Source organism: Crocodylus siamensis, chromosome 1 (genome assembly GCF_052110815.1).
Source record: "Crocodylus siamensis isolate JL-2025a chromosome 1, ASM5211081v1, whole genome shotgun sequence".
Lineage (NCBI taxonomy): Eukaryota > Metazoa > Chordata > Crocodylia > Crocodylidae > Crocodylus > Crocodylus siamensis.
In genome coordinates this window covers 33,873,024-33,897,272 of record NC_143395.1, presented here as the reverse complement: position 1 = coordinate 33,897,272, position 24,249 = coordinate 33,873,024, and the positions used below count along the sequence as shown (strand labels likewise).

Here is a 24,249-nt window from a genome sequence, read left to right as displayed (position 1 = left end):
CTCTTCCTAGCTTATTTGTAGAATATTTATTTATAGTAATTTATCTACTATCTATCTAGTATTTATAGAAATGAGTAGGCTAAAAGTCCTAAAAGTAAATACAGCTCTTTAACTGTATCCCACTACTATTAAGTATTATTACTTAATATATTCAAAAATAGAATGGAATAGGTTTTTTGAAATCTAGTAATTTCCAAAATATAGATTAAATCTAATTGCTCATTTTGTTCTCTGGAGTTCTAAAAAAAAATGTGTTTCCACAGACACACTTTTCTATTTATAAACATCTTTCCCCTTCTTTTTAACTTTTCTATTTAATTTTATGTAGTTCAAGTGTCGGATATCTCTCGGTATGTATCTTACACTTGCATTGAAATCCAAGGTCTGTTTAAAATGTATCAATATCTAAAATACACTTTTATATCTTCATATATCTTATTAGGTTTAGGCAAATTTTTTTTTAGCAAGCTATTGGCATTTGGGGATTTTAGCACAATTTGTGCTAATGTAGCATGGTTGCATGGTTCACATACACCCAGTCCCCTGGCTGGAGTGCAACAAAGTTTACTGCAAAGGAAAGCTTTCCAGCCAGGGGGAATAGAGGGCTGCTCCTGTCAGTCAGCAGGACAGGATAGAGTTACCAAGTGTTCATAAATGCATGGACATTCCTTAAAAATAAGTTTTATTGTCAGAATGAGGCTCGATGCAAGTATTGATGGACAAACAGAGCAAAGCAGTATCACCTCATGTCCGAGCAAGCGTACAACATGGTGTCCTTCAAGGATACTCTGTCAGGCCTTTGTAGCCCATGGGAACCTATGTAGCCCCCATTTTCCCCCTTTTCTTCCCCTACCACGTAGTGCCTCTGTGTCCTTTTGGCCATGCAGCTATCGCCTGTCTGTAGCAACTTTTCAACTTGAAGGTGTCCTGGGCAGTACATGGTACTGGGTGGGACAGGGAGGTGGGTGGTACAACCAGGATGGAACTGTAAGGTTGGAAAGGGGAAGAAGTGGGGGGGGCTCCATGGTGGGTGGGAGGGGTAGAGCTGATGGGTAAGTTTGAAGGGTGGACTGAGGTGGAGGCAGCATGGTGTGGGGTTTAGTGGGGGTATAAGAGTGTGGGCATGAGTGGGTGACTCCTGAGTTAGGGACAGGATGGTGTAAAAGCATTGTAGCACTCAAGTTAGACTTTTTTCATCAAGTCATCAATGGAATATCAACTTTTTGAGTTTCAGTTAATGTTTAATAATTTAGGTTTTATATATGTGGGCTTATTCCTTTTCCCTCTGTGATAAACCCTGTTTTTAGCTGGACACACAAGCAACATTCACTTCCAGTTAAAGATATGGTTTCAGGTTTTTGGGTATGAACTGGAGCTAAATATATACAGTTAGTTCAAGTTCCTAAATTTGAATCCAGCACTTTTCATTGCTGTCCATGGTCTGGCAGAAGAATTTCACTTACTTTATTCAAAGTATACATGTCAGCAAAAAAGTTTGGTTATCAGTAAAAAGTTTGAAGCTTGTCGGTAAAAACAATTTATTAGGTTAGCAATTCTTGGACAGACATGCTGACAAACTCATGTAGTGCTCATGTCACAGTCACAGACGATGTTTTCAAGGACAAGGGCTGATCTGGCAGTCTCGGCTGCCTGCTCAACCCTTGTTAGAGCTTCTAGGAATGGTTAAAGCACCAGCACTATTACCGTTTAAAGCTGCAGTAGCCTTTTACATTCCCAGCTCAAAGGCAGGTATAATAGGGCTGCCTGGAAGGAAAAGGACTGATCAGGCAGCAAAGACAACTTCTTTGTCATGCATCCACCATTTTTGGTTGCAGATTGGCAACCAACATGAGAATCAGCATGGACACATAGTAGCTTTTTTGTTATGCTAAAATAGCTGATGTAATGTGAGAAATGTAATGTCTGCCTAAGCCCATAGATATCACCTTATTAGAGCAAAATCTGGACTCATTTAAAGTAATAAGTGATTTGTCATTGACTGCAATGGGACAATGGCTTTGCTCACTGACTTTATAAGTGGCTCAGCAGGAATATCATGCTTATTTGCCTATTGTTTGATGGAATCACAGACATTGATATGGGGCAGTCTGGTCTGTCAAGGTTTGCAGTTTAATCATACTTGAACCTGGCAATACAATGACTGCCAATGATAAATCTGTGATTTAAAAATGGGGACAGGTGGCATTTATGATAAAGTGATATCCATAGCATGAGACCTGAATTGAAAAGCATGTATGCATGCTGCAAATATATCTCAGATAAAGGTCAGATAATTTTAAGGTCATTCTGGCTGGGCATACTTCAGGCCCAACAACTGGAAACCATGGTTCTGTGACACAGAAAATGACTTTTGGGGGGTTTTGTTGTTTGTGTTTGTTTATTTTTGTTGTTGGACCAACATAAAAATTGTGTTTAACTTGTTTTATTTTGTTTTTCTTTTCTTTTTTTTCTCACAAGCAGTACAAAATTCCCCTATAAAACTGTTTTAAAATATTTGACTAGATAGCCAGCTACTTTGTTTCTGGTTCAACCTATCTTTTAGTAGAATTAGATTGTGTGAATCTCATTTCATGTAATTACTTTTGCCTGCAGAGTACCTTGGTAAAAAAATATACAAAATATGTGTCCACCTCTAAGTAAAAAAGAAGTAAAATATTCTGTACCAGTTACCCCGAGGAGATTAGAAAAGGTGAACACATATACTTTCTTTAAAAAATAAAAGCCATAATTAATTTTTCTCTTCTTTTCTTCAGTGTATAAAATTCTGCTGAATCCAGGTTAATGAATAATTGATTATAACTGGTGCTGATAAGAATAACTATGTGGTTCACTGAATTAAAAACATGTTAATTTGAGGATATAGGGTTATGTCAATAGTAATATTTATGCAGGGTCATATTAGGTATAAGATTGATCTGGTCATATTAGGGTCATAATACACAATGCTTGTCCAGTCCAGCCTACAAAATACCTGTTATTGTTGGGAGGACACACACACACACACACACACACTTGCAATAAAGAAAGCTATTCAAATCCAATGTCTAGAATAATCAAGGTTGGTAGTGAATCTGTAAACAGAAGGGAACTCCAGTCTCACAGTTCTTTCACTGAGGGTTTTTAATGTTTAAGCTGGTCAAATAATAATTGTCATATAAATTACTACCATTTTCTATAGAATTACGTCTTCCTTGATTTTTTCCCTTGTATCTGACAAGCCAGAGAACTGGTCAAATAAGTACTTGAAGAGTGATAGAGACATATAAATAATATATTTGTTATTCTTTTCCATAACCAGTTGTAATAAGGTAGTGTTTATTTTCATAGGGCTTTCCCCTGAAAGGTACTGGGGAGGGCTCTTGATCCACCAAAACATTTAAGCACACATGGGGTGAGAACAAGTACTTGTGGGATCTGGTTTAGATTTAGGCATCTTGCTTTAAACTACCAAAACCTAAACTTGGAGTGGTGTGTGCTGGTGTTTGCCACATGCCTGGAGTGGCATGGGCAGCCCCAGGTAAGTAACTTACCATTTTTGAGGTTAAGCCCTATGAATGCCTGAACACCCAGACATTTAGATCAACCTAACCTTGGTTAGGTAAATATGTGGGTACATAAAGATGTTCAGAGAGGTTGGGAGGAGGTTGGTTCATATTAAAAATAGCCACTAGATCTAACCTGGGTCACCCAGATACAGAGCCTACAATAAACTCTAGTGCATACTGCACTGGAGTTTATTGCTCCCAGGCAATAAAGAAGGGTCCTGTTGAGAGGGAGAGTGTGATCCTAGAAACAGCCAAGCTTAGGTGAGGGTTTGGAATCAAGTATATATTTTGTGGTGGTTTGTTTGTCATAAAGAATAAAGGACCCTCCTTCAAAGAGGGCTAGAAATTTGGACCTACTCTTTCGTGGTCCTTGATATAGGATCAAAACTCCACCTACTTACTGAATGGTGTTACAGATAGGGTGCCTATACACATGCTGGGGGGTAAAAGGGGGCATTTTAATTAGATCTGTTCTCAGACAGTCACTTTAATTAAAATGGCTCAGTGCAAAATGGCTCCCCCCTACACTTCCCAATACCAGTGGGGGAATTTTAACTAAAACTCATTCAATGAGGTTGAATTAAAGCATCCTGTGGGCTTTTTGAAATGTGGGGGACTTAAAACACATGATGCTGAGGTGATGCTAGAGTCTGCTCTAATGCGTTCTAATTAGAGTGTGTTGGGTACTGTCAGAATTTTAAAGGTATTTAGGCACCTAAGGAAATTAATATGTTCCTAGTATGGTTTTTACAAGTGCCTGAAAGGAAGCCCATAATCATTCTTGACTGAGTCTTTGACAGCCACAAGGGAGTAAAAATGGCTTTTGTATTTAAGGGAAACATAAAAGTGGACTGTACTTGAAAAAGCATGAAGATGCCAAAATGCCGTGTGGTAAAATTCCTGACTTATCAGTATCACCGTATCCTTGAATGAAACCCAGAGGCCCATGTTAGGTAGCTGGGCTCCCTAGGGGAAATGAGCACCTTTAAATGAAATCCAAAACAGGCAATTTCGGAGCGCTGCCTAAAGTTGGCCCACAGGGAAACGTTGATTACAAGGTGTCCCTTATATCCTGCTACTTCAGGGCTCAGCAACATAGTTGGTGCTTCTGGGAAGCATTGTCCTTTACTTAGAATTTCTTGGCCAAAACTTTCCTAAAAGTAGGTGCCTTTGCCCCCTCTTTCAAAGGTAGAGAAAGGAATACTGTACTATTTTTTTCTAAAATGTTAAAGGGCTGTCACAACTGACTTTTTCCTATAGTTCCATGGTTAGGACACTTAACTGGGGTGTGTGAGATCTGGATTCATGTCCTGAAGGGGACTGCTTTTGTATTTCTTTCTTATTACTAGTTAGTATCTATTATGTAGACAATCTGTGGAGCAGGAACTAGAATCTAGAACTAACATATGAACGTTAATTACCACTATTCAAAGTCAGAACCAAATGCATCCTCCCTTCCTCCCCCTTCAAATTAATCTATAATTAAGTCATGGAAAAAGAATGATTTCAAAAGGAGGGGTGAGAGATCACTTTAGAATTGTTATTATCAGGTGATTAGAGTAAATTGCAGAAAGATGGTTAATATGAATCTGGATTTTCTGAGACATAGGAAGGCATGGACCATCCGTTTCTCAGGGCCTGGGCAAGGGCTCTGAGTACTAGGCCAGTGGTGTTCAACCTCCTGGCTTGTTGGTCTGGATGAGTGGTGCAGAGCTGGTCTTCAGGATCAGCACACAGATACAATCCTGCAGGCCAGCCTAATTCTGTGTACCAGCCCACGTTGGATACAGCTATGTGCCAGTCCAACCCAATTGGCCAGATCCAGCTGCAGAGTGATCCCACACACAAGCCCAAGAGCTTCTGAAGTGTCCCTTTCTGGACCCAGGCACTCTGGTCCCAGTTGCAGTTTTGTATGTATAGTGAATTTTTCTTATTTTTAGTTTTTAAAAAAATGAAATCCCTATAGTGGAGCAAATGTCTGTCTGTGCAAAAACTAAAATTTACCAGTGATGATCGTGTTAAGACACAGTTACTTTACCTACGCTGTCTCTAACACATAGAATGTGAATCAGCAATTGCTTTGAACTCTGATACAAATCTATTAATAATGATCTAAAAAGACAGTCTTGAAGGGCTACAAAAATTTCATTGATTCTAAAAGCAAATAAGGTATTGCTGCATGTCATCATAGATCACATCAAGAGATAGATGGAGTGTAAGGTGAATATTAGGCTTTCATAGGAACAGAGTGTGATAGAAAACTGCCAGAGATGTAATCATTTGCCCTAATTTTGGTCTCCATGTTTTATTCATTACTTAATGAACTATTGCAAAAATAATTCAAATATTCAAGGGATTTTTAGTAGGGTTACTTCAGAACATATGCAACAGTTATTAACCAGGAGGTATGTACTGTGTTAGATTCTATAAGATGTTCTGCAGATTTCTTTTCTCTGAAGATATGTCTTCAGCTTACTCTGAGATGCCAGTACAAGTGCCTGTGATTGGCTCTCAGGGTGAAATGTAATGGAACAGGATTTCTTTATAAATGCATGGAAATTTGGATTAGGAGGGATCTTCAAACTTTTGAAAATATCTGTTGGAGTAGTTGTTTTGCCAAAAAGTTAATGCAATATGGCTGTACAGTTATTTATAAGGAGATAGTACTATTTATAAAAAGATAGTACTAAATCATCAGACCAAAGTTGGCAATATAAAAATGCTGGAAACACTGAAATAGAGAGAATTAAGAAAGAGTTTAAAGACTGTGTTCCCTCAGGCAGTCTAGTACTTCTCTCAGACTTTCCCAACACACTTGAAGCCTTACAAACCCCCACCAAAGAATCTCCTCTTCAGTTGTTATAGAAACTAAAAATTATCAAAGAGTTTTTAAGTGCTGAATTTGATCTACCTTCAGATTGTTACAAATCTATAGTGAATATGTCAAATCCCAAAGGCATGTTTTAGTTCATCACTTTTGTTGCATATATATATAAAACTACAAAACTATATATATATATATATATATATATATATACACATATATAACTAAAAAAAGTTAGCCTCCCCAATTTAATATACTACAGTCTTTGTAAAAATGCTGTAGCTGAATCACAAATTCTTGAGTTTAATTATTGATGTCTTTTATAGTAGGAAAAAAGAGCATTTCTGCATTGCAGATATCATTGAAAGAAATACTATAGTCTGTGTTATGCAAGAGATCAGATTAGATGATTGTAATTACTCTGACTTGATCTTATAATGTAATGTTTTGCTTTGGTAAAGTCAGTAAAACACAGAAGGAATACATTAATTTCAGTTCTCAGGGCTGTGATGGCATCCTCAAATTTGTTAGTACATAAATAGGCAGTAATCACTTAATGTAAAAATATCAAAATATCAAATCATGAGTTTAAAAGCTTTAAAAATATGTGAAACAATGGAACCTTATGACTTTTTGTTGACATGGAGATTTTTATCATTATAAATGGTACATATATTTTATGGCACCAATATTATCCTTCTTCTCTCGTGTCCTTGTCATAAACTAGATGTTTTTTTTTCCAGAGTTGTGCTCAAGCAATGGTTCTTTTCATTGCTGCAGTGAGGTTCTCCTTCATACAGGTCTCACCAAGGAGTTGGCAAATGAGCACGTGCTCCATGGTCTGTACTTTACCATACTCGCATGTATTTATGTAATTAGAGTGGCCCCATTTGATCATGTTTATTTTGGCTCTTCCAGTTTGCATGTGCAGGTGGTTCAGGCATCACCATGTTGACTAGTCTGTATCAGCCCCTCTGATAAAGTCTTTCTGGGGTTCCAGGTCCATTTCAAGGCATATGGTTGCATGTTATCTTTCCTTCCATAACCTCAGTCACACCCTGTAGCTGTTGTGTCCAAGGACACAACACTGGTCACAAAACTTTTTTTGTGTTTCAAGCCATTTAGTTATTTCTGTGTGACTGTAGAGCAGATGCCTTGGGTCTTCTATTTACTGTGATCTTTCTTTTTGGCTCTCTATTTTTCTTCTGATATCAGATGGTGTAATGCCAGCCAGTAACTACAAGCTATCCATTGGTATTAGCTTTAGACATCCTGTTATTTCACAACCTCTGTTGTTTAGAACTTCCTAGTTTCTTGGCATGAACTGATCGTTCCCATACTGGACATGCTTACTGGACAATGGAGTAACACAAGGCAATAGCAGTGATTCATAGTGGGACTGGGTTTGCTCTCCATGTTGAGGTGGCCAGCTTTCATAGGATGTTGTTACAGGCACTAACTTGCCTTTTCATCTTCTCTACGTGTGCTTTGAAGGAAAGTGTTCAGTTCAGTGTAAACCCCAAGTACACGGATTTAGCTGGTTAGTCTGTGGAAGTCCATCCCAGGGGATGTTTAATTTCTGCTTGGCTTCTGTATGATGAAAGTGAAAGGCTGTGCCCAGTGTCTTTGTTGTGTTGGTGCAAAACTGGTTCTTATTGTAATAATCTGAGAGGATACACAGTGGACATGTCAGTCTGTTCTCAACAGTGGCAAAGTCCTTCTCTTGTGATATGTTGCATAGATCTTCAGCATATATGAAGCTTCTCATATTGCTCTGTATAGGTTGATCATTGATATACATATTAACAAGGATGAGTGCTAGCACACTGTCCTGTGGGAGGCCATTTCATTGTCATCTCCAGCAGCTCTTTCTTACACCATTCTACATAAAAACAACTATTCTCCAAAAGAGAATGAATGAACTGCACCAGGTGGTAGCTTTATGTCATATCATAGACTTTGGCAAGCAGGCTTTGTTGGATGACTGTGTCATATGCTGCTGATAAGTCTACAAAAAAGAACACCTGTTATCTTTTTTTTTATTGAATCCATCTTCTATATGCTGAGTGATATTTAGTATTTATCCAGTGCAGGACTTTTCTGGTCTGGATCTCATTTGTTCAGATATTAGAAGTTGTTTGAGATGAGGTAAGAGGTAACTGAAAATAAGGCATTTATAAAGATGGCACAAGAGTGACCCTGGCCTGAAGTTCTCTGGATCATAGACATCTTTCTCTGGCTTTAATATAGCTATTACACAGGTTTGTTGCCATAATTTTGGTATTCTAAGGGTTGATGAAAAATTGTTAAAAAGGTGTAATACCTATAACTTGGTTGTAGGTCCAAAGTGCTTGATCTGCTCCATGCATATTTCAGGTCCAGCTACTTTGCCATTCTTCAAGTGACTTATTCTGACATTGAGTTCAGCAATTGTGTATGGCATGCTAAAATGATTTTCTTCCATATCAGTTTGCTATCTAATCCATATTTTAGGCTGTTTATTCAGAGTTTTGCCATTAAGCAGAAGCTGATGAGGAACCTGGTTGCTTGTGTTGTTGTGATATTGCTGTACTTTCTTCAGATCATTACTCAGGTTACAAATGGGTGACCATGCTTTCCTATTATTGTGGGTCTTATCTAAGTGTACATGGAGTATATGGTATAGTAGAAATAAAAACATGTTTAGCTACGATGGTGATAGGCATATTAGATATTCGAAGGCAGATAGTAGTTGTGCCCTTATTACTAATATCACACAATCATTAACTCCTGGTTTGAAAATAGATCTTTTGATCTTCAGGGTGTGTGGGATGGGGCAGGATTCTGCTGCAGAGAATGCTGAAAACAGTTGCAGAAGAGGTCCTAATTCTACAATCCTTATTAGAGCAAATATGTCATTATTAAGGACCTACCATTTTTCCAATTTAGTGGATTTTGCAGATTTTGTGAATTCTGGGCCATGTGAGCAAAATCTGTGTGGGAAAAAAAAAACTTAGTGCTGTGACAGCTCACCAGGAGAGGAATAGGGTGGGGTAGGGGGGGAACTGCCCACTAGGACTGCCCACAAGATAGCTAGCTACCACCCCTGCCCCTCACTGTTAATTGGCTGTGAGAGCTGCCTGCCATATGGCCACGCCCCCTCTATGAATCGACAGTGCAGGGTGGAGCTCCATGACGGACACCCCTTGCAGCCAATTAGTGGTGAGGGGCAGGGCCACCCAGGCCCCTCACCCAATCAGAGACATTTTCCCTGCAAATTTGTGGGGCATTTTCCATGAATTAGGTAGGCTTCTAATCATTAGCGATTAGTAGGATGTTTGCAGCGGAAGCAGTGTCAAAGAACCAATCAATGAACGTTTTCTGTAGATACTCAGACGGTATTGGTTCACACAGTTTATGTTTCACAGAATTATGTACAGAAATGTTATATTGTGCAACTATTTCAATTGTAATTCTTAAGCCTTTTGTAAACTGACTTTCAAAAACAAACCTTCAATACAGGGTGCTAATACCATATTTACTCCAGTACAAGACGTTTTTTTTTCCTCAGACTTGGGAAGAGAAAAGCCTCTTCTTAGAGTCAAGTATCAGCCTGGGGCAGACAACAACTCATTTCTGGCTTTGAGAGCAGACAGCAGGAAGGACCAGGGGGTGGGAGTGAGGGCACAGGGAACAAGGGGTGGAGGGGAGGTGGTAGAGAGAGTACAGGGTGGGAATAGGCACAGACAGAGGGGCAAAGGGGGAGGTGGCAGGGTCCAGGCACAGGTACAGAGTATGGGGAGGGATGGCAGGCAGCAGGGTGCAACTTAGCAGGGGCAGGAGGGTAAAGGGGAAGGTTTCAGGCATTAGGAGGGGCAAATGGTGATGGGGCAGGCACCAGGGGGTCAAGGAAAGGGGAGTCCAGCAGGGAGGAGAAGGGGTTGGGGGTCTGACCCCCCCATCCCTACCACTGCTTTCCCATCAGAGCAGTGGGGAGACAAATTTAAGATTACCTCCTACTCATTAGATTGTATACATGGGCAATTGTAACACATATACTTTTCTACTTATAGAATCTAATTATTGGGGGATCACTTTAAATTCAAAATTGTTTTGAATTTCGATATCTATGGTATTATGTGTGTGCATTTATTATGTATGGCACAGTGGCACTACAATAAAAGTAAGGTGCATTTGTATGGTAGACCGAGCTTTCAAGCTCCTAAGGCTAGCTTTAAGTGATGGAGTGGGCTTCTCAGCTGGTAAGGTCCACAAATGTCATCACCTCGTGCTGTAAGAGGTGTTTGCCTTAACCTGGCCTTTTCTAATATAAAAACATAGTAACATGTATACTTAAAACAAATAAAGATCCTTTCCAAAACAAACCACTCCACTGTACATACTTCTTTCACCAGCAACATAATAGGCTGTAAAGTGGAAATGAATTACATTTATACCCATTTCAGGGCCCGTTTACGGTACATCACCAGATAAGGGTGATAATAAGATATTTTGTACAAAAGGTATTGAATAGGATGGAACTTATTGTTTAGTCTCAGAAAAATGCTCTTGTACTTAACCTTTTTTGTGCTTTATTTCCACAGACTAAAACGGGTATTGCATTGTTATATGATGACGGATCTGAAAATGCCTATGACATCCGACTTAAGCTTACCAAAGAGGTACTAACAATTCAAAAACAAGATGTCATCTGTATTAGTGGAAGTGAGTGCAGTGCAAATGTAAGTGCTTCTGTATTTATGTGCTTCCCAACTCTGTATTATAGTTCACAGTAATCATAATATGAGGTTAACAGAATGTGAACTTTTTTGTCATAAAACTCATATTTAAGGAATGAACCATATTCATTTACCTTACAATGTACAAAGATATATATATTCACACATAGGGGCTGATCTAGGGGGTGGGGAGGGGAAGTGGGGGGTGGCAATGGTACAGTTGCACCCAGCTTGATTCCTGATCCACCTAAACTTTAAAAAGAGCTGCCTGGGAGAGGCAGTATCATTTCTTTTCAGACAGTGCTGAGGGAGTCGATTGACTTCAGGGCTTACTTTAATATATCTGGTTCCTGCTAATCTCAGGTGCTAATGACCCTTTCTCCTTTTTAATGATCTTTATGTATCATTAACTTATCCTTTCTTCTGCAATTTTGGTGTCTGTTAGCCATTCCTAGTAGTAGCTCTCTTCTGTTTCACAGCCCCGAAGATTGTTTTTAGTCCTAGGTAAAAACTAACTCAGGTGTGGTAACATTAACTCAGGTAAACTTTAGGGAATTTGGGGATATCCTGTAAGTTTGTAATACTCTATGAAGGATTAATAAAAAATACATACCTCAACTATATTTACATAGCTTTTTCATTTCTGCCAGTGTTAATATTTTTTAATCCTCTTTGTTCAACGCCATTCAAAAATAACCCAATACAAGTTTTTAGTATAAGTTAGAAATGTTAATTAATGGCTTGAGAATATTGTTTATAGAGGAAGTCAGTGGGACATGACCTGCTTTTTAAAATGTGAGAGAGTGTGCTATATTTTGTGATACGTTGAGAACCTCAGTGTCATTTTCTAGTTGGGAGATGGAAACAAATGCCTTAGGCAAAATTATCAGTTTGTGTAGACCTTCCATTTCACTGAGAGGCACAATATGTGAATCTCTGACTGAGGAATGCTGCATGATCTGTTGGTAGTAGCAATAAATTACATATAAGCTGTGGTCACAGTAAAATACAATATATGGTGTTTGTCTGCATAAACGTTTATGATGTGCCTGTCTCAATAACGTCTTATATGCAAATTATGAAAGGAAAGGGAACCCTTTCCCATTTCCTCATTTTTTTCTTGTCTTTCTGTCTTTCTGTTTGTCTGTCTTTTGATTGAATCAATTCCTGGGTGTTATGTTCTAGATAGGAATATGTTGAACCACTCTCTGAACTGATTATTTGGATGGTGTGTATACAAAAATATGTTTTGCTTTACTCTGTCAGTGCCTAGATTTGATTTCATTCTGAATTTTTTGATGGAATTCAAAATCACATTCAGAGGGCCCTCTATTTACCATTTTTCTGCTTTGAGAGTACTGTGTGAGGTTCAGACAGAAAGATTATTTAAAGATTAAATTTAAAGATAAGAACAAGGACTTGAAACAGATTTGGGAAAAAAGAGTCACTGTGGAGGTAAAGTAGATGTTGTGTAGGTCAGAGTACTTTCATGACCAGACCTAGTAAAACAGCTGATAAGCCTGGAGGTGAGCAAGGCCCTTGTGTGCCCATCAGAGAGCTACTGCTATTTCTGGAAGCTGACATGTTGCAGTGCAGCTATGAAGGACTTGGAGCTATCAGAGGCAATTCAGGTGGCAATTTGGTTTTGACTGGTAAAAGTATACTTGGGTTAAAGCTCAGAAAATCTTAGATAACATGTTTCTTTTTACCGCCAGCTGAGATAGCTGGGAAGATCAGTTGACAATGCTAAGTTGAAATTTCAGGTATTTGTATGGAAGGAATTCCCCAGAGATGTCCCACAACACACCTGCTGCTGCTTGGACAAACAGTCTGTAATTTTGTAATCCGTGGCCCAGATTACTAGGCTTGTGTATTTGAATGAAGCTCTCTCTAAGGAAGTAGTTAGAGTTGAGTGTGTTCCTTTATTTCCTTGGTGGGTTAGATTATTACTGTTCAATGTTTTCTTTACATTGCTTTAATTGGATTTAATATTTTCAATGTATTTAACAGCTGTATATTTCAGTGGTCTAGGGTCCTAGATATATTTTTGAAATAGACAAACTTTATAAGTGAAAAATGTTGTGAACATGCTATTCTATGATAGTTGGTTGCCTATTCCAACATTATTTTCCTGATGTTCAGCAGATGATCAGGCACAGAAATCTAAATTGTAATACTCAGATCAATTGCATTTCAATGGTCATTGCAAGGTTTTCTGAGAATTCTTTCAAAAGGGACCCATCTTCTATCTGTACAGGTTTCCTTTGCCAGTCCATACAGTATCAAAGTATGCTATGACCTTAAATTAAATAGATTTTTTAATGTGGGTTCTTTACATTAAAATTTGACATCCCTATAGAAAATCAATGAACTCTGTTGAGAAAAAAATGATTAAAATCATTGTTTCTTAAATTGGGATAGTATAGGCAGTATCTGAAAAGCAAATATTATTGCCTAAACTCTTTCTGCTTCTAGAACTCGGGAGAAACTATAGGATTCTCAACATTAAAAAGATGACAGATTTAAGTATGAAGAGGAATGAAAATTTTCATTGAGTATAAACTATTAGTAAAATAGATATAGACAGTTAACCTGAAATTAGGCTGAAAAAGTAAGATGGCATTCTGGCAACTTGTGTGAAAATTATGATGTTTTCTACATGCTGCTATCTAAGAAAAGATGAATGTTAGATGCAACAGAATGGCAAAGAATTGGACCTGTCTCTTCCTGTAGCATTCATACATGCATATACAATTACACACACACACACAGATATTTATATACATGGGCACTTTAAAAATGATTTTATAACCAGCCTATTCAACTTATTGTCTTAAAGTTTTTATCTTTGTCAACTTTTGTCCCGAACATTAATTTGTATGCTGTTACTCATAATTAATGTGTACTTTTATATCTAGGTACTCCTACACCCCTTTCACCACAGTGTATCCCCAGTTCAGAAAAATATTGATTGCTTGCTTTTTTTTCTGTTGTCCCTTCTAAGCATGAAGAGTTAAATTCCCGATATATGGGTTTTGAATTTGTTGTTTACATTTGGATGAGCATGTGAAAAAATAGTGTAAGAAATTACTCAACTTTCCCAGTGATCTAAAAGATAACAGCAGCCAGCAGAAAGTGTTTTTAAAATCACTGCTCAAGTTGAGCTTTACTTCTTACTCAGTTGCCAAGGATGGTGTCAACAGAGGAGCAGAGTGTCTGTTCATTGATCAAAGAAGTGGTGCTCAACCCCTGACCCTCAAGACAGACACGACCTGCAGAGTTGTGTTATCCATCTCCTGGGTCAGGAATTTTGATGAGGGAGTAGTAGCAGCATTAATTGCTTCTCCCCTGCTGGCAAACTTCCAGATCTGTGGGAAACCCCGCAGGCTGGACAATGTGGCCCCATACACCAGATTGTGCCAGTGTGCAGGATTGGGCCAGCGCACTAGATCACACCAATAGACTGATCCTACTTGTGGGTCCCACTGGTGCTCTGCACCATTCATTTGGCCTGTGGGAGCCTATAGATTGAGTATCACTACTCCAGAGCAGGGGACAGCAAACTTTTCAAGTCATGGGGTAGAACAACCCAGCTTCAGTCTGGCCAGGAGGCTTCAGCAGCTTGATGAGCCTGCTGGGATGTGAACTTAACTTCCAGCTGGAGGGGAGCTGCACTGGGGCCAGGCAGCTGGAGCCATGTCCATGCTGCCACCACCATTGAACCAGTCAACAGGCTGTAGGTTGTTGACCCCTGCTCTGGAGGGAACACATGCATAGGAGAGACTAGAATGTATCCCCAGAAAGGTCTAGACAGAGACCAAGATAGCTATTGGCTCAGTCTCAGACTTTTCTGACATCTTTGATGCAAGTATTTTTGTTCAAAAAAAAGAAGAAAGAAAGAAAAGTAAAAATATCAAAAGAACAAGTAATTAAATGTTCCTCTGTGGCTATGCAAATAGCAACACCTAGTTAAGGGGAAGTTCTGCCTTCTGATACTCAGACATCCAAAAATAAGGGGAAAAGCTACATCATTTAACCCTCTGTTGTTTATTTTTCCCTATGTCTGAGGAGTTGATTTAGACATCCAAGAAACAGAAATCAAATAATACTACAGGGCATGTTTTTACATATCTTAGCCTATTGACTGCTGTCAATTTTTGAAAACGCTTCACCAAAGTTTGGACCACCAAAAAATAACATTTATTGCTTATAAATAGCATTGTTATTTCATCTTTAAACAGTTGTATGAGAGGTAGGAAATGTAACTGAGCTTCCCTCCAGCTCAAGCTCAGTCAGTGGGGAGGTCTGAAAAGTGTCGGTGGAGTGGTGGGGCAGAAGCAGGAGGCAGGGGTTTGCTGCAGCTTGGGCAGATATCAACAAAATGAGGGACCATCACACAGCAATAGTAAATCTCTATCTCCAGTTCTGGGTCCTGTGCTACTGCCACTGCACTGTCCTCCCCACTGCAGGAGCCATAACAGCCACAAAGAAGAAGTGGAAGAGGGGCGGGGAGATAAAGGAAGGGAGGGCAAAGTGCCTCCGCTGGTCTATTCTGCCTCTTCCTGCCCTTTAGGGAGTACCAAGTGTTCATTATCCTGATCACCCACCCATCCTTACGGTACTGGGACCATGAAAGTTTGTCAAGGTTATAAAGTACAATAATATAATGTAGATAGGTGCTGATGTTTGAGGATCAAATTTCCGAAAAGTACAACAGAAAGACCAAGCCATTTGATATTCCAGTATAAAGAGGTCACTCATGGATTTCACTTTGTATCATTGTGTTTCATCTTCAAACTCTCCAGAGCTAATACAACCCAGTAACCCATATGTTTTTTATTGTATGCCAGTGCATAACAGTTATGCATATTAACTGTAAAACATGTTACAGGATGTGTTCTCCATTTATAGAAAACACATTTTATCCTGTACATCTCTTGTGAATTGTCAGCAGGGTTTGAACTCTAGACATTTTAGATAGCCCATGAATCTCTCTGCCATTTGAATTCTGTAAACTACCTGCTTGACACAATTAATAGAGGGTTTTTTCTCTCCACTTGTTGCTTTCCCACACTATTTTTCTTGTAATAGCAGAATTCGGTGTCAGCGTTCCTGGGTTCTTTTCCTGGCACTGAGAAAGAACTATGTCAAATAAGCTAGTTCCGTGATTATAGGTAGGCTATTCAATGCCACAGTTTTGGCCATTAATTCAAACTTGTGCATAAGATTTGGGTGCCCCACATCAAGAATCAAGAACTGATCTAGTTCCTAGCTTTTTCTGAAATTACTATGTGTTCTCTTTCATTTACCTTAATTAGAAATGGCAGGGTGATATTTTACTGGCTTTCTAAGGATGGATATGAGCTTTTGCTCAATAAGGGCTGTAAGACCTGTACAAATATAACTTCAGTGAGAAATGTGAATAACTTTATTCATGGTTTCCTGATTCCCAGCTGAGCAGGCTTCCCTCTACAGCAATTATCACAATATGTAACTGTGCTCTGCATCAATACCCCCTTCTACCAACCAGAGCTTTCCAATTTTATGGAAGTCACATAGTGAAAGAATAGAGATCACTTGGTTCATCTGCCCATGCAGTTTAAACTCACGGTGATAACTACAACAGATAATGAAAAAGTAGCATTTGTCTATATTTAATGGTAAAGTTGGTATTCAATGGTAAAAATATTTTGTCCTTGGGGGGAGTATTTTCTTTTGCTGTTTAGTTAATTTGTCCATTCATCTATGTATTCCTATTTCTTCTCCTGCATAGATATTATAGAGTCTGGTTCAATTCTCCCTTCTTTTATGTGTTTCCTTTCTCTTTGTGTCATCCTCTGTGCTCTTCTGAATATTTCCCTAGCTGGTGGCTGTAGTTGAAAAAACAGTTTTAAACTTTATCTTGCTTCCTCTTCTTCCTGCTACATAGCTTGTAGTAGATCAAGATAAGGTCCTTTCAGTTCCTTTTTAGTGCTTTCAGGCTTCTCAAGTCCTTGGCTCAAATTGCTCAGTGTCTGCTATACTCTTAGGGCCCTGCTCACAACTGGATTTTTCAGGGCCATACTTTCCTTCTGCTTGCTTCCTCTTGGCTTTCTAGTTCTAGAAATAAATAGATAAAACATTCATGATGTGTCCCCCCAGGTACGTGTGTAAGAAAATATGTATAATAATAATATGTAGTTCCAGATAACTCATAGTCAGGTCAGGTTTACCTGCTATTATAGTTTACAGTAGATGGTACTGTCTACAATTGTTATGGCCTAGTGCTGCAGTTAAATAACCTGGCAACTTCTAGGGTGCCAATGTCTTTGGGCGAAAGAGCACTGGGGGGCATAGGGGGGTACTAATTATAAGTCCAACTCATATGGCAAAGAGAAGAATGCTAAGGGTTGTCTCTGCTGGTGGGAGATATTATTCTATCTCATTGATCCAGTATAATCTGTCTAAAGCTGGGCAGCCCCCAGCCAGTAAGGTGCTGATCCTCCATGGTCTGTTTGCTCTAATCTGTGCTGAAAGCCAAGAGAAAACTCAGAGCACATTGCATTACTGAATCAGACAAAAAGAAAGAGAGAAAATCAATACTCTGTAGTTCAACATAGAATATTAGGACTGATGATTGTGTGAATATTTCTGGTGCTCATAAGATAGCTGTAATAGATACGGAATTAAACAGGCTGAACATTAACATCACAGCATTGCAAGAAACATGCCTGTCCTTGGATGACTCCTTAAGAGAACAATACATTCTTTTGTCAAGGGAAAGTTCCTGGATATGCATGAGAATGTGGCTGTTAAAAAATCTTCCCCAAATGACTGTGCACTTGCAGGAATTGATTCCCTTTATCAAGGCCAAAAAACCTGCTATGTTAAATAACAAGAAGAATGCCTCAGATGGAACTTTGAAGGAAATGAGGAAAGCAAGGAGTGCTGTCTAATGAATCTCAATTGTAAAATTATTTAACCTTTAATGCTTTAAAGTTAAGACTAAAGTGCAGAAAGCTTTGATTTGTGCAAACTGCTATTTGCTGATGATACTGCCCTAATAGCCCACACAGAGAGCAATTTTTTTCAAAGCCTCATCAATTCATTCATGGCTGTCAAGAGTTTGGTCTTATGATCAGCATCAGGATGACCAGTGTCATGGGTTATAACACTTATTCACCACCAGTGATCACAACAGGTGAAAATGTATTGGATGTTGTGAGTAATGTATGTACTTTAGCTCCATTGTTACCCATAAGTTGTCACATGAGGCTGAACTAAATAACCATATTGGCAAAACATCAGGCATCATGAGAATGTTGAGAAAATGAGCATGGAATAACAACAAACTAACTTAAAACCAAGATCAGCGTCTATAACATCATCAACACCAGTGTTCCCTTTAAGCTGTGTGGTGTGCGTGGCTGTGCAGGAGTGCAGCTTAGACGGCACACTGATCAACACGCTTTAGAATGGCAGTGAATCCTGAACCTCATACTTAACTCAAGAAAAGCACCTCAACAGCCTCTACATATCTTGCCTTTGCTGCATTCTAGGAATTTCCTGGTGGGACAGAGTTGCTAATGCTGAGATCTTGGAATGTGCCAACATTCAAAGCATCCATTCACTTGTTAGCCAACGCTGACTTTGATGGCTTGGTCATATGTGGACAATGGATGATGGCCATATTCCTAAGGATCTCTTTTATGGAGAACTCTTTTATAGAAAGACCATGTGGACATCCTTATTTCTTGTTTAAAGATGCTTGCAAGAGAGATATGAAGGTGATGGACATCAAGCCAAACAATTTTGAGAAGATTTCTGAGGATCAAAATGATTGGAAACAGTCAATTAAATTTAGAATGAAGGCTTTTGAAGAAAAAGCCCAACATGCAGAGAAAAGAAGAAACATTAGGAAGAACCCATACCATATACATAATTGTTTGACATTAACTTCAAATGAGATAAGTGAAGAATAGACTGTCATTCAATAATTGGGCCCTACAGTCACACTCACAGATGTTCAGTGAGCTGATGCCTCACTCAGTGCAATTCTATCGTCTTGCGAGACAGATACCTATCTACTACAGATAACTGATATGCATCTCAGCATACACTCTCCCCAGAAGCAAAAAACAATATATAAAGACATGGTCCCTGCCATGTTAGCTTACATAGTGATATATAAATGAGATAGGCAGGGAAAAAGGCACACATCATATATGTCTATAATCATATCAAACATATTATTCCATGAAGAAAAGTGTCAACAATATGAAAAATCTCTAACTGCCCACTCATCCTAGCTACTATTAATCAGCCCATTTCTCAGAGGAGTTTCTGAAGAGGTGGGTCTGGAAGAAGGTAAAGAAATCTCATAGGTGATTTTAAGGGTAGTGACATTTAACATTTTTCCAGACCTGTTTGATTATTCATTTTAAAATATGTATGTTTCTTTAATCTATATATTGGTTTGAATAGATGACACATTCAGGAAGTAAGTAATATCAGCTTCATTAATACCTCATTATTAATGTACAGCAAAAAGGAATTTAGTATCCAAATGATTTTTTCCCTCCTCACTGCTGTGTATTTCTGATGTGATGATGATAGGGTAATGATGGACAGGCAAGTATAGTTAAAAATGTTGTTAAGGAAAGCAAAACTCATTGGATGTTCTCTGACAGAGACCAGGCAGTGCTAAGAATTAGCACTCTAATTGGCTACTGACACTATCTGCTAAGCTGCATTCAGATAATTCAGATTAGTGAATATGACCATCTTAAATACATTTCCAGATATAAACTTTTCTGTCAAATCTACTGCTCATATTCAGCGTATGGCCCACTGTGGCTCTCTCCTCTTCCCCCACCCTGCTACTCCCCCCGACCTCTAGTCCTTTTCTTCATTACTGCAACTTATCCAGTCATTCCACAGTCTATGTGTATTCCATCCCAAGTGTAGACTTTTGAATGTGTCCTAATTTAATTCCATCTGATTCTGAACCATTTATACAGTTCTATCCAGAAACCGAACGCACCAACTGTTGATGCTTCCTCAGCTTGACAAATGGTATTTATTCCCAAAGCTTGCAAAGAAGTTTTGCAACTATTTGAGTTGGTTTAATAAAAGATATCAGGTTTACTCAAGGAACTTTGTCCAGTTTATCAAGCACATTCTGAATCCAGAGTGTTTGCAACTCCATCCAACTTGATGTCATCTGCAAACTTGCTAAGTGTGTATTTAATCTCATCCTCCAAATATATTAAAGAAGATATTAATGCTGGACCCAACAGATCACTGGGGAACCCCATTTGATACCTCCTTTCAACTAAACATTAAACCACTGATGACTACTTGTTGAGCACAATGATCCAACCAGTTACGTATTATCCACTTTCCAGTATTTCTATCTCATGTGTCTTTCCTTAGTTTACCAGTGAAAATGTTATGGGAGATGGTGTCAGAAGCCTTGTAAAGTCAAAGAATACCACATCCACTGCTTTCTGCTAACCATAGAGCTTGTCACTTTGTTATGGAAAGATATCAAGTGTGCTCATGCATGACTTGCGCTTGAAAATGCAGACTTCTCTGTCAAAAAATCACTGCTTTGTGAGGGTGGAGCCATAGAACAATTAAGTTATTGATCCTATGATGTAATTTTGATGGCTCTTAGCAGCTGTCTAGAATGCACTGCTTTATGCCCTAGGACATAGCCAGGCTTGCACAGTCAGTGTTCAATATTTCTATACCCTGAGTTCATAGTTGTACTCAGACTGTACACCTCATTTTGTCATTGTGGGGATATGATTACACTGAGACAATGGAATTCTGGCAGATGACAATGGAAAAGTTAGGGCAAGTGTTGGCAGCTAAGAAAAGGGTAAGGAATACATTTAATCATCATAAGTTTAGACATCTAGGAAGGCATTTCAGGTAGACAGAAATGTAGCTTTACTCAGGAGGAGAAGAGGTCAGAGTTGTAAGAGTGACCTAGGAATCGTTACCACACAAGAACTAGCTGAAGCTATGATAATAGATGTGATTACCCAGTGATAAGTAAAATGGATTATGTAGAAGAGAAAAGAACATACCTATGAGAGATGCCAAAAGGGTAGAGAACTTGCTACAAAAATTCAGCAATATTCTAATCTACAGGAATGGTTGCCACACTTCACAGTGTTCTACTAGCTGTGGGTTTTTTTTACTTTTTCTTGAAAGTGTATTTTCAGTATATAGCTAAAATACAAAACTAAAGCAATTCTGATGTTATTAATCATTAATGTGAATAAAATAATCCTTTCACTTTTGTCTTCAAAAAGGATATGATTTTCTTTCTTGCTCTCTGTAGGGACTTTTTAATGAAGGTTATCTGCAAAACCACAACAGTGCTTTTGATGATGAAGAAGGTCCCTTCTAGACTTATATAGCTGTCTGAACCCATGAAATTTCAGGACATAGTCATGCCAAGTTTCTTAAGCAAGGCATAATTTATTGGTTTGAAACAAGGTTAAATTGCATATTTACAGTGGTGGTAAGTTGTTTATTCCTTTTTTGTTCCATGTTGCCAGACAAAATAGAACCTGCCTTGGCAGTACATACTAGGCAGTACTATAACATCATTCATAGGATCATTGATAAATAAGTCTGGAAAGTGTCTGAACTTGCCCAACCCCCTGATAAAGGATACTCCACAACCCCTTTAGGTAATCTGTTCCAGTGTTTTACCATCCTCATAATTATAAAGTGCTTCCTAATATCCCGTCTGAATATGCCGTGTTGCAGTTTAAGACTTACTACTGATTTTGTCCCTGTAGCTACAGAAAACAATCTATTTCCCCTGCCCCCATCATTCTTGACTGGCGATTCGCTAGTTGACTTACTCGGTTTACAGTCTATTGTAACTACCAGTTTCTTTTCTATAATCCTACAGTTGAGGCAGTCATACCCCCCCTCATTTGTATTTTACATTTGCATTGTATCATCCTGTGTGCAGGATTTACTGAAGAACAATCTGTGAATCTTCATTCTGTTCTACAAAGTGTAAGCAGCTTGTATCTTCTACAAGTCTGTGCATTATATCTGATCCTTCATGTCATTGCTGAAGTTACTGAACAATACTGGACTCATGAATGGACAGGGGTGGCATCTGGCTTCAGGGCCCAATCCCCACCTATGAGGGACAGGAGTGGCCAATTTCAAACCCCTAGGGCCAAATCCTGGCTCATGGGGATGGTACCAGAACCCAGAGTCTGATTCTGGCACATGGGGCAGGAAGGGGGAAGTGCTGGGCACCAGGGCCAAATCCTGGTGCACAGAGCTTGTTCTGGCCCAAGGACTGGGCCTGCACTGCTCATCTGGACCATGGAGCCAAAACTTGAGTACCACTTATCTAGGCTGTATTTCCCTACTTTACTAATTCATATGTCATGGGGAACATGGTTGAAAAGCTGTTAAAGTTGAAGTGTGTCATATCGGCTGATCTCTACTATCTACAAAGCCTATCACTTTTTCACAGCAAGAAATCAGGATGGTCATAAATCCATGTTGGCTATTCCTTATCATATTGCTGTTCTCTAGATGTTTATAGATTCCCCAATGGCATGATCCATAATCTCTCTAGGTATCAAAATTAGACTACTTAATCTGAAGTCCAGACTTTTCTCTTGGAAATTCAACTGCTCTTCAATATTAAGAAACAAACAAACAAAAAAAACCCCTTCACTGACCTTGCTAAACTGCTGTTTACTAATAGTGTAGCAACACTATTTGGACCTCTCCAAGAACAAATTTGGAGAAAATATTTACATTTTGTTTTAAAATATTTTACACCTAAGCCAAAACAGCACAATTAAAAAAAAAATCAAGCACCAAAAATCTTCCTGATTTTTGCTTAATTCCACTTAGGAGTTTACTAAAAGGTCCTTGAACTGAAATCACACTTCAAATTAAAGATCCAGCACTGTAATACTGTGGTGAAGTTATCCCTGGCCTCAGAATAATTTGAAGTAAAGTCTTTTGCAAACCTGTAGATGACAACAACTATATGGAATTGTCTTATATTTCAACAGCTAAATCTGCCCTTTCTTGCTGTTGCTGATATTCTTGTCTATGATACATATTTTTGCTATCTAAAACAGGAGATGCTGTAAAAGCAGGAGCGCTGTGTGTGTGTCTTTGGATGAAAAGGTACAACTGAGTTCCTTATACCTACACAAAAATCCCTTAGAGTAGAATGTTTCATATTGTTTTAACCAAGTCCTGGATTTAATTAGAAGCAGTTTGCCTGTCTAACCCCCCCTAAAATTTTATTAAGGGTTGTTATTCATAGAATCATAGAAGAGTAGAGAAGGAATGACCCTAGATACATCATCTATTCCACCCCCCTGCCTGAGGCAACATCATCCCAAACAAAACCATCCTATAAAAATCCATAATCTAACCTTTTAGTAAAACTACCATCTATCCTGATACACACAAGACATAACACTCTAACCTGCCTCAGGTCAAGTAGAGGTACCATAACAGCAAACATCCTGTATTAAATAGTTGTTAGTATACACTCAAGAGATCCTAGATAGAGGGCCATGCCCCTGCGACACAGAAAGTGAAAAACACAAAATTACAGTAGACACATAAGGCTAATAAAAAAGATATCATTTTGGAACCAAGAATTGTAGTTTTTTTGTGTATGTCTTCTTGTCTCAGACCAACACGGCTACCAAGTACACCCCAGTAGACACATAAAGCATTCTGAGATGCTCCATAATGGGAGGTTTGAATAAATATGAAGATATTACTAAGGGATATGATTTTTAAGAGAAAATAGTTGAAAATCAAGAATACTGTTAATTTCAGTTTGGCTTTTGTCTTTTTTCTTGTCAGAAGAGCAATTATCAGCACTTTCTAAAGAGCTTTCTAAGTTCATAGTGAAATGAAATTGCCATCATGGAGTGAACTTTGCAGTTCTTTATGCAAAAGGCCAGTACAGTCATGTCTGCTTCACCTTAGCTTCAAACTTAATGCAGCAAGGTGCATGTCTCAGCAGCTACACCCCAGCTATAGGTGGTGACAAAGAAATTACATGCCTACCTAGGAGTAGTGGGCCACCTGATGAGGATCATTAGCTGTCCCAGAAGAAGTTAAAAGCTCTCAAGAA

General features: G+C 38.7%; 1 protein-coding gene across 1 annotated transcript in view; it reads left to right on the top strand.

The window, feature by feature from the left end:
• Positions 1 to 24,249, top strand: part of SNTG2 (syntrophin gamma 2) — a 597,901-nt gene that overhangs the window by 260,271 nt on the left and 313,381 nt on the right. Inside the window, exon 2 of the mRNA XM_090031379.1 lies at positions 10,974 to 11,111. Within this exon, the coding sequence (XP_089887505.1) occupies positions 10,974 to 11,111 (138 nt within the window). The remainder of the gene's footprint in view (positions 1 to 10,973; positions 11,112 to 24,249) is intronic.